The 10,503-nt window shown below is 43.5% G+C and overlaps 1 protein-coding gene across 6 annotated transcripts; it reads left to right on the top strand.

Annotated features, from left to right (window-relative positions):
• The first annotated feature begins 4,160 nt into the window (after positions 1–4,160).
• On the top strand, positions 4,161–8,448 carry ATP5MC1 (ATP synthase membrane subunit c locus 1). 6 transcript variants are annotated; one of them, XM_001367248.5, is made up of 5 exons: positions 4,161–5,200; positions 6,173–6,224; positions 6,984–7,061; positions 7,630–7,808; positions 8,228–8,448. In XM_001367248.5, exons 2-5 carry the CDS (start codon positions 6,186–6,188, stop codon positions 8,340–8,342), a joined length of 411 nt encoding a protein of 136 aa, XP_001367285.1. In that variant the 5' UTR covers positions 4,161–5,200; positions 6,173–6,185; the 3' UTR covers positions 8,343–8,448. The 6 variants fall into 6 exon arrangements, with proteins under 6 accessions (XP_001367285.1, XP_007482433.1, XP_056672852.1 ...); XM_007482371.2 differs by having other exon boundaries at positions 5,181–5,285; XM_056816874.1 differs by having other exon boundaries at positions 5,188–5,325.
• Positions 8,449–10,503: the final 2,055 nt, after the last annotated feature.

Genomic DNA, 10,503 nt, shown 5'->3' on the forward strand with positions numbered 1-10,503 from the left:
ATTCTAAACTGAGATAAGGAAAATGTATTTTCAGGACCGAGAGTCTGTACAAAACTAGAGAGAAGAGGCCGAGTATTTTGTGTGGGGAACAGAAAGGCCAGCTTGGCTGGAACATGCCTAAGAAGCTGAGGCATGTAGAAGCCTGGAAAGGTAGATTAGAGCCATACTGGAAATGGCTTTAAATACCAACAGATAAGTTAGTATTTGATTCTAGTTTCTAGAAAAACACTAAAGCTTATTGAAAGCATGATATGACTGGACCTTGGCTTCAGAAATATGACTTTAACATTTAAATGGAGGATAGATTGGAGAGAGATTTGAGGCAGGGTTACTGAAGGGTTGAGGAAGAGTTATTGAAAAGGTTACTGAAGGGTAGCTAGGGGGATCAGTGAATAGTGATTTAGGCCTGTAGTCAAGAGGTCTTTGAGTTCAAATGTAGCCTCACAATAAACCTAAAGATTCCAACTTTGGGGACAAGAATCCACTATTTGACAAAAACTGCTGGGAAAACTGGAAAATAGTATGGGACATATTAGGTTTATATCAACAACTCACACCCTACTCCAAGATAAAGATAAATGACTTAAATATAAAGAAGGAAACTATAAGTAAATTAGGTGAACATAGAATAGCATACCTGTCAGATATATAGGAAAGGAAAGAATTTAAGACCAAGCAAGAGATAGAGAGAATATTACAAAATGCAAAATGTTGATTACATTAAATTAAAAAGGTCTTGTACAAACAAAACCAATGAAACCAAAATTAGACGGGGAAGCAACAAATTGGGAAAAAATCTTTATAACAAAAATCTCTGACAAAGGTCCGATTTCTCAAAATTATAAGGAGCTAAATCAATTGTACAAAAAATCAAGTCATCCCCCAAATGATAAATGGGCAAGGGACACAAATAGGCGGTTTAAAGATAAAGAAATCAAAACTATCTATAAGCACGTGAAAAAATGCTCGAAATCTCTCATAATTAGAGAAATGCAAATCAAATCTAGCCTCAGATACTGCTCAGCTCTGGAACCCTAGGCAAGTCACTTAACCCTCATTGCCTCGCCCTTGTTGCTCTTCTGTATTAGTATTGATTCTAAGACAGAGGGTGAGAGATAAACTTCCTTCCTTGGCTCTAAGCAAGCAGAGCTCCATTTCTAAGACTAGCCAGACTTCACTGACTGAACTGGTTAGAATTATTTGATTTTGTTGGGTCACCAAGAGTCAGACAAGACTGAAAAATAACAGAACAACAAAGTACTAGGTGACCACTGAGATCCCTTCCAGATAGATGTAGGATCCTGTGATATAGATATGGAAAGTATCTCAAAGAACCTCATTTTATGAATAAGAAAGTAAAAAAATCCAGAGTAGTTAAGAGTCTTGTCCAAGCATCAGTAAGAATTTGAACCTGGGTTCTCCATCACAGATCGCAGTTATTTTTGTAGAAGTGGAAACCAAGAAGTTAAATAATTTGTTCAAGGTCACACAGGTGACAAAGACAGGATCTGAAATGAGGACCTGTGTGTATTTGTGTGTGTGTGTGTATAGACATGTTGTTTATCCCTTGATTGCAAGGCTTTTTTGGGTATCTTCATTGACTAGCATAGCATCCAACACAATTTTCTTCCAGAACTGAGAGTTCATTGACACAGGAAACTTATCAGTGAAGAAATTCATTCTATATAGCCACACCTGTTTTGCTACTTATTACCCAGAGCAGTGGTCTGCAAAGTGGAGGCAATTAATTGACTCTGAGGGGTATGTGATCAACTAATCAGAGGGCAGGAAGATAGGTTGCATCCTACCTGAACTGCAATTGTCTTTTTTTTTTTAACTCTTACCTTCCATCTTGTAATCAATACTCTGTATTGGCTCTAAGGCAGAAGAGGGGTAAGGGCTAGACAATGGGGGTTGTGACTTGCTCAGGGTCACACAGCTAAGAAATATCTGCAGTCACATTTGAATTCAGGACCTCCTGTCTCTAGGCCTGACTATCCATTAAGATACCCAGCTGAAAGACAGTATACGATAAACCCAAAGATCCCAGCTTTTGGGACAAAAATCCACTATTCGATAAAAACTGCTGGGAAAATTGGAAGACAGTGTGGGAGAGACTAGGAATAGATCAACACCTCACACCCTACACCAAGATAAATTCAAAATGGGTGAGTGACTTAAACATAAAGAAGGAAACCATAAGTAAATTGGGTAAACACAGAATAGTATACATGTCAGACCTTTGGGAGGGGAAAGGCTTTAAAACCAAGCAAGATATAGAAAGAATCACAAAATGTAAAATAAATAATTTTGACTACATCAAACTAAAAAGCTTTTGTACAAACAAAACCAATATAACTAAAATCAGAAGGGAAACAACAAATTGGGAAAAAATCTTTATAGAAACCTCTGACAAAGGTTTAATTACTCATATTTATAATGAGCTAAATCAATTGTACAAAAAATCAAGCCATTCTCCAATTGATAAATGGGCAAGGGAAATGGATAGGCAGTTCTCAGATAAAGAAATCAAAACTATTAACAAGCACATGAAGAAGTGTTCTACATCTCTTATAATCAGAGAGATGCAAATCAAAACAACTCTGAGGTATCACCTCACACCTAGCTGATTGGCTAACATGACAGCAACAGAAAGTAATGAATGCTGGAGGGGATGTGGCAAGGTTGGGACATTAATTCATTGCTGGTGGAGTTGTGAATTGATCCAACTGTTCTGGAGGGCAATTTGAACTATGCCCAAAGGACGATAAAAGACTGTCTGCCCCTTGAGCCAGCCATAGCACTGCTGGGTCTGTACCCCAAAGAGATAATGGACACAAAGACTTGTACAAGAATATTCATAGCTGCACTCTTTGTGGTGGCCCAAAACTGGAAAACGAGGGGATGCCCTTCAATTGGGGAATGGCTGAACAAACTGTGGTATATGTTGGTGATGGAATACTATTGTGCTCAAAGGAATAATAAAGTGGAGAAGTTCCATGGAGACTGGAACAACCTCCAGGAAGTGATGCAGAGCGAAAGGAGCAGAACCAGGAGAACATTGTACACAGAGACTAATACACTGTGGTATAATCGAACGTAATGGACTTCTCCATTAGGGGCAGTGTAATGTCTCTGAACAACTTTCAGGGATCCAGGAGAAAAAAAACACCATTCATAAGCAAAGGATAAACTATGGGAGTGGAAACACCGAGAAAAAGCAACTGCCTGAATACAGAGGTTGAGGGGACATGACAGAGGACAGACTTTAAATGAACACTCTAATGCAAATACTATCAACAAAGCAATGAGTTCAAATCAAGAAAACATCTAATGCCCAGTGGACTTACGCGTCGGCTATGGGGGGTGGGGGGGAGGAAAAGAAAATGATCTATGTCTTTAACGAATAATGCTTGGAAATGATCAAATAAAATATATTTTAAAAAAAAAATAAAAAAAAATAAAAAAAGAAAAAAAAAAGATACCCAGCTGAACCCTACAGTAGTCTATTGTAGAACTTGTATACAAAGCTCTTATACCTATCCTTAGCCTCCATTACTCTCCCACTACTCTCTCCTTTATGTAGTCTACCAACCCTACTACTTGGTAATTAGCATCTAAGATAGGTGCTGCTGGGAAAACTCCAAGCCTTTCTCCAGTAGATCCCCTCCTTGCCCTCTCTTATTAACTGGAGCACTGAGCTCCATTTCTTGTGGAAAGTGTGGCCTCTAAGAACCCTTTCCCTTTTCCATTTTGAGTGGGACAGATTATCTCACCCAAGGAGCAGGCATGGATGGGTGGAAATCTGAATCATTTTTCTCATTCACCCCCAAACCCATCCCTAGTTTAAATTTCCCTTTTGGAACTAACTTTCCAGGCATCCAGGTCAACCTGGGTTGTCATATTGGACCCCCTCACTCTTTCTCACTGTACAATCCCAATAAATTGCCAAATCTCATTTCTTTCCTCAGGGTATCTCTCAGATATGTTTTCTCTCATGTAGGCTTTGCCACCTTAGCTCAGGTCCTCATCACTTCTTACTAGGATTGTTGTTATTGTCTCCAGCTGCCTCATCTCCATTCATCCTCCAATAGATTTTCCCAAGGCACTGCTCTATGTCTAGTAGCTCTCTCCTGAGTCTAGAATCACACATTATTTCTTTTCTTTTCTTTTTTAAAACCCTTACCTTCTGTCTTACAAACAATACCAAGTATCAGTTCAGAGGTAGAAGAGCAGATAAGAGCTAGGCAATAGGGATTAAGTGACTTGCCTAGGGTCACCCAGCTAGGAAGTCTCTGAGAACAAATTTGAGCTCACAACCTCCTGTCTCTAGGTCTGGCTTTCAATACATAGACCCCCTCCCCACCCCCACCCTCACCCCCACCCCTATTCCCACAGCTGCCATAAAACATTATTTCTTTATCTCATCCTTTTTAAAAGGTAAGTTTTGGAGCATAAAAAGTGCACTAGTGCATGTGAATAATTACAACTAAATACACATATATTGAAGGTACATGTTCAAAAAGTTTTTGCTAAGAGGGATATGTGATAAAAAATAATTCTGATCTAAAAGGAGAGATTAACTGCTTTTCAGGTTCACAAAGGTAGCACGGAAAGCACTTGAACACAGATCTTTTTGCCCCCCCCCCCCCCCCGAAGATGGCAATATATCCGTTTTGCCACACGTAATCCTCCTGGAACCTTTTCAGCACGTAATGTTAGTGTTCATTTGACTCCAAGTTCAGCTTCCAGCCTGATTTAGGGCCTATAAACCGACTACAGATCCCAAGATGCAATACGCCCACGGAGGTCTGACGGGAAGCCTCCTTTCCAAGGACAAGTGACGTCCCTACGTAAAGGCCTTCTCACGTCTTGTTCTCAGCTCCCACCTTGGCAGCCATTTTGTGCAGGAGGTTATAGAACCCCCGGGGTCCTTCTGACTCTATGGTCGTAGCATTTCGAAGGCTCCACCAATCGGAAGCTGAGTCCTAGAGGACCGCAGAGAGGCGGGACTCGCTGGAAGGATCCAATAAAGGGCGTAGAAGACGCCCGGCGAGGAACCAATGGGTACACCGTGTCGGTTGACGGCTCCCCGTGGAGAAGGGGTGGGCTGCAGCAGCAACCAATGAGAGCGGAGGGACCCCGGGACACGTGGGCGGGGGAGAGAGATTGTGGGGCAGAGGAGCTCTGAAGCCCCGAGGTGAGTCACCTTGAGCGGAGCAAGCAGCGGCGGCGACGGGCCGGGTCTGGGGAAGCGGGGCAGCAGGAAGGAGCGCGGGGCGCAGGTCATCAGGACTGGAGGGCAGCGTGCAGGCGGCAGCCTGGGTCCGGCCGTGCCCCAGGCATGCCGCCCGCGGGGTTCCGGGGTGTGGAGCGGGGACCATGGGGCAGTGGGTGCCATGGCCTCCGGGGCCGAGGTGGGCAGAGGCGAGATTCACTAGTTCGAGTGGAGCGAGGGGAAGGGGGCAGGCGGCTGGCACAGCATGGGTTTACGCTGCCTCTGCTATGGGACAGTCTCTCCTCTTTGGGCAGTGTGATATAGTGCCTAAAGCTCTGGATTCGGAAGCCGGAGAAACTGGTTTGGATTCTCACATATGCTCGTTAACTGCTGTGTGACCTTGGGCTGGACGCGTAGCCTCTCTGGTCTTCTCCAAAATGAGCAAGTTGGATTCGTCTAGATGACCTCTAAGGTCTCCTCTGGCCAGCTCTAGACCTCTAGACTTGAACCTTACTTTAGTCTTGCTCTACTACTTGGGGACAAGTCCTCTCAGTCCCCTGGGCCTCACTTTTCTCCTCTTTAAAGTGAGAGGCTTCCATTTGGTGGGCCCATGAAGCTTTTGTTCTATGAACAGCACTGGCTGCCTGGGACGCCCCCTTGTCAGAGGAGGTTAGTAGGGGGACTGCTTTCCTTGCCACTCAGCTACCCCTCGATCACCTCATCATAGCAGCAGGAAGTTGGGGAGAAGGGATGCCTGGATTGTTCCACTGACCTCTAATTCCGACTCTTTCATTTCATGTAGAAGGGCGAAAGGGCACAGATGGAGGGCAGTTATGTAGTTCCTCCTTCCAAAGGAAGAACAGGGGACATGGGTGAAGGGAAAGAGGGGAAACCTGCTACTGAAACCAATATACAGAAGACCAGTGTTCTTATCTTAATTTTTTTCCCCATTAGTATATAGAGCAGAATGCAGACCACGGGGGCTCTCCTCATTTCTCCAGCCCTGGTAAGCATTGTCTTTTGGGAGCTTTATATCACCAAGGTTGCAATACTATCCATGTAAAAGTGATGAATTGAAGAGATTGGATACCAGGGTTCTATATAAGATTCCCAGAAAGTACAGGTAAAATATAGAACAGCCAACTTTTGATTACTAAGTAAGTAGAGGCAAGCAGTAGCTTGGATAATTCGATTTAAAGTGAATTTCTCTTTGGCTTTGAATGTGTCAGAAAGTCACTGACTTGGCACTTTTATCAGGAGCTCAGGGACCCATTGCCCTCAGAGAATGGAAGGAAAGAGACTGTAAAGCAAAGGTCACTCTCCTTAGACTCTTGAATTCTTTCCTGAGTGAGGTTACCAGATGAATGACTCTTCTGTCCTGGGGGTGGGGCACTATGTTTTAGCAGAACTGGGTTCTTCCATTATTGAGACTTTCAAGATGATCTGAATATTAATGTTTTCTGTAACTGACTAGCCTCCTTTTCCCACCCTAGAATAGTAGACAAGTCTGTGCCCATTATCCTGAGTGGCAAAAGGGCATTATTGATTAATAGGCCAAGGACTCTAGGGCATAGTGTGTCTTTCTGAGCTGGTGAAAAGATGTGGTACTTGCTAATGAGTAAGGGAATGAGTTAATTGGCCATGTAGGCATTCTGGCAATTGCACACTCATGATAAGCTGAACCTTGACATTAGGGCTCAGTGATTGGGAAGTTTATTGGTTGAACTTTTTTTTTTTAACCATATATTTTTATTGGATTTTGCAGATCCGATGCTGTACCAGGGGTGTGATCAGGCCTTTATCTGCATCTGTCCTGAATAGATCAGAGATCCATTTGGAACAGGTAAGAAAATAAAGGTTTTCTTCACCAGAACTGGAAACAAGTTGTTGAATTGATATATTGGGATTTGAGAGGGATAAAGAGTCCAGTTGGAAAGAATGATTTGTGGCTCCAGGTTCTTCAGTGACCTGGTATGGCTATTGTATGTGAGTTTTCCTAAGAAAGGAGCTGTCCTGGGGGCACCTGGGTAGCTCAGTGGATTGAGAACCAGGCCTAGAGATGGGAGGTCCTGGGTTCAAATATGGCCTCAGATACTTCCTAGCTGTGTGACCCTGGGCAAGTCACTTGACCCCCATTGCCTAGCCCTTACCACTTTTCTGCCTTGGAGCCAATACACAGTATTGACTCCAAGACAGAAGGTAAGGGTTTTTTTTAAGAAAAGAAAAGAAAGGAGTTGTCCTGTATCCTATAGTTCTTGGCATCCTTTTTAAATGAGAGCATAGTTTCCTTTGGGCTTTTATCACTGTACTTAGAACAAATTGCCAACAGGAGTCCAGCTTTATACTCAGTTTGGGAGAATCTACTACCCAGCACTGTGACTTACCAATCTACCTGTCCTTTTACTTCACAGCCTACTTCTAGCAGTTCCCCACTGCAGGTGGCCCGTCGGGAGTTTCAGACCAGTGCTATTTCCCGAGATGTTGACACAGCTGCCAAGTTCATTGGGGCTGGGGCTGCCACAGTTGGGGTGGCTGGCTCAGGGGCAGGTATCGGGACAGTGTTTGGCAGTTTAATCATCGGCTATGCCAGGTAGGTAGGGTAGGGGTGGCACTGAAAATCTTTGTCCTTAAGGTCTATACCTTAACCCTGCTAGCTTTTCATTAAGAAGGGAAGCAGAGAAAATGGGTCTCCTCAATAACCTCTCTAAGTTGAGTTATAGTAACTCCCAGTTTTTCCAATTATTTTTGATGGAATGTTTTGTGGGGCAATATCTAACCCATACCACAAATCATCTTGCATTTCTCAGCCTTGTTAAGTTAATACCCATTTGCTACAATGAGAGGGGAATGACTTATGATGGCTTGCTCTTCTCCCATCAGGATAATTTGTCCAAGGAAGTGCCCTCTCATTTCATGCCTTATAGGAATCCATATCTCCCTTCCCCACTAGTCTACAGCCCTACCTTCAAGCATAAGTGGCATCTGTTCTCTTATTCTGTGTCCTTGCAGGAACCCATCCCTCAAGCAGCAGCTCTTCTCCTACGCCATCCTGGGCTTCGCCCTGTCCGAAGCCATGGGGCTCTTCTGTTTGATGGTAGCCTTCCTCATCCTGTTCGCCTTATGAGGTTCTGTGGAAGGTCTCCTGCCTCCATTCTGCTGCTTTGAGTCCAGCCCTGAGCCCCTTGCTGGAGTGTGCTGAGCTTTAACATTAAACACCGTGTTTCTCTAAACTCATATGTCTAAGCCCAGGTGCTTTTCCCTTTGGGATCCTGGTTGGGGAGGGAGGGAGGATGGGTGGAGATTTTGTTGTCCAGTCATCTCCAACTCTTTGTGACCCCTTTTGGGGGTTTTCTTGGCAAAGATACTGGAACTGTTTGCCATTTCTTTTACTAGCTTATTTGACAGATGAGGAAATTGAGGCCAATAAGATGAAGTGACTTGCCCAGGGTTGCTTGTCTAAGGTCAGATTTGAACAAGTCTTCCTGACCCCAGGCCTGGCTCTTTATTACTCCACTGTACCACCTGAGTGGAGGCAACAGGATATCATGCTTGGCTCCCAGGCAGACACCTCTTGCTAGAAGCATCACTTTGCTGCCTTCTTATAGCAAAAAGAACAGAGAAGCACAGTGGCTGTGAACATAGGCTCTATTGTGGGAGGACTGGAATCCCAGCTTTTGACTATGAGCACTTCAACTTCCTGGGCCTCAGTTTCCTTTTTGTAAAATGAGAGACTTGGACTAGAGGTTCATTCTATTCTTTCTATTTACTTATTTCAACCTCATAATACCCCAGGTGTCATCCTTATAATACTTGTGGGGACATTGTGGTCCACAAAGTTTTTGCCGATAGAGCAAGCTCCAAGTCCGGGGTCTAGTAAACACAGTACTTCCTATCTCCAGGTTGAAGTGAAGAACCAAGTTGCTCTAGTCCTTTCTGTCTTATTTTTCCTAATGTAGCCGCTTGAAGATGCCTCAGAAAGCCATTGGTTTTATCACCAGAAGATGTGGGATCAAATTTGCCACTATGGTGTGATTTTTGGATAAATTACCTCCTCTCTCTGGGCCCTCTTGGCTACCTGTTGGATTAAATGATCTTAAGATCTTTGTCAGCTCTAAAAAGCTCTGAAAGCTTTCTTTGCCCCTTTTCCCCCTTAGCTAATTTGGGAGAATGATGTCATGATGGGGTGTGAATAGGTAATTTAATCCTTTTAGCAGCTGTTGGTCTCTGACTTAATAGGTAATGAAGAAATAAAGAAAAATCATAATGGGGAGACTGAAAAAGGCATTGAGAGGGAAGGGATGATATATAGAATTGTGAGGGCTTACTTCAGAGGATGGAATGACATAGCTGAATCCTACTTTGACAATCTGGTCACATTCTGAACTTGGGGTATGGTGTAGTGGCTTGAACCCTAGATCTAGAGTAAGAAGCATAGGTATCCTAGAGATGGGAGGTCCTAGGTTCAAATCTGGCCTCAGACACTCCCCAGCTGTGTGACCCTGGGCAAGTCACTTGACCCCCATTGCCTAGCCCTTACCACTCTTCTGCCTTGGAGCCAATACACAAGACGGAAGGTAAGGGTTTAAATAAAAAAGAAGCATAGGTATAAGCAACAGGTCTGGTACTTCCACTGTGTTGCTCAAATTGAATGATCTCTTAAGGAATAATTTGTTTTTACCAAAAGTTCCTTTTAAACAGAACCAGAACATTTTAGAGTGACTGGATTCTGGAGATTTTCTAGTCCAAAGCTTTCATTTCACAGGTGAAACCTAGAGAAGTGACTTGTCCAAGGTCACAGTCAGTGGCAGGGGTAGAACTAGAATGTCATTTGTCATTTGACTCTAAAATCAGTCTATAAACTTTTTCTTTAAACCCTGACCTTTCATCTTAGAATCACTACTGTGTATTGGTTCCAAGGCAGGATAGTGGTAAGGGCTAGGCAATGGGGCTTAAGTGATTTGCCCAGGGTCACACAGCTAGGAAGTATCTGAGGTCGGATTTGAATCCAGGACCTTCCTTCTGTAGGTCTGGCTCTCAATCCACTAAACCACCTAGTAAACCCCAATAAATATTTTCTTATTCAGTCATTTCTGTCCTGTCCAGCTCTTCTTGACCCCATTTTGAGTTTTCTTGGCAAAGATACTAGAGCAGTTTGCCATTTCCAGGTCATTGTACAGATTAGGAAACTGAGGCAAATAGGGATGTGACTTGTCCATGGTCAGATAGGTAATGTCTTGAGGCTAGATTTGAACTCAGGAAAGCAAGTCTTCTTGACTAGACTAGCA

Source organism: Monodelphis domestica, chromosome 2, assembly GCF_027887165.1.
Source record: "Monodelphis domestica isolate mMonDom1 chromosome 2, mMonDom1.pri, whole genome shotgun sequence".
Classification (NCBI taxonomy): Eukaryota; Metazoa; Chordata; class Mammalia; order Didelphimorphia; family Didelphidae; genus Monodelphis; species Monodelphis domestica.

What these genes read in the sequence shown, in the direction of transcription:
- ATP5MC1 (XM_001367248.5), top strand. Translation starts at nt 6,186, where the DNA reads ATGCAGACCACGGGGGCTCTCCTCATTTCTCCAGCCCTG. An exon ending in CAGAGATCCATTTGGAACAG is followed by an intron (nt 7,062 to 7,629) that starts GTAAGAAAATAA and finishes TTTACTTCACAG; the next exon opens with CCTACTTCTAGCAGTTCCCC. An exon ending in TTAATCATCGGCTATGCCAG is followed by an intron (nt 7,809 to 8,227) that starts GTAGGTAGGGTA and finishes GTGTCCTTGCAG; the next exon opens with GAACCCATCCCTCAAGCAGC.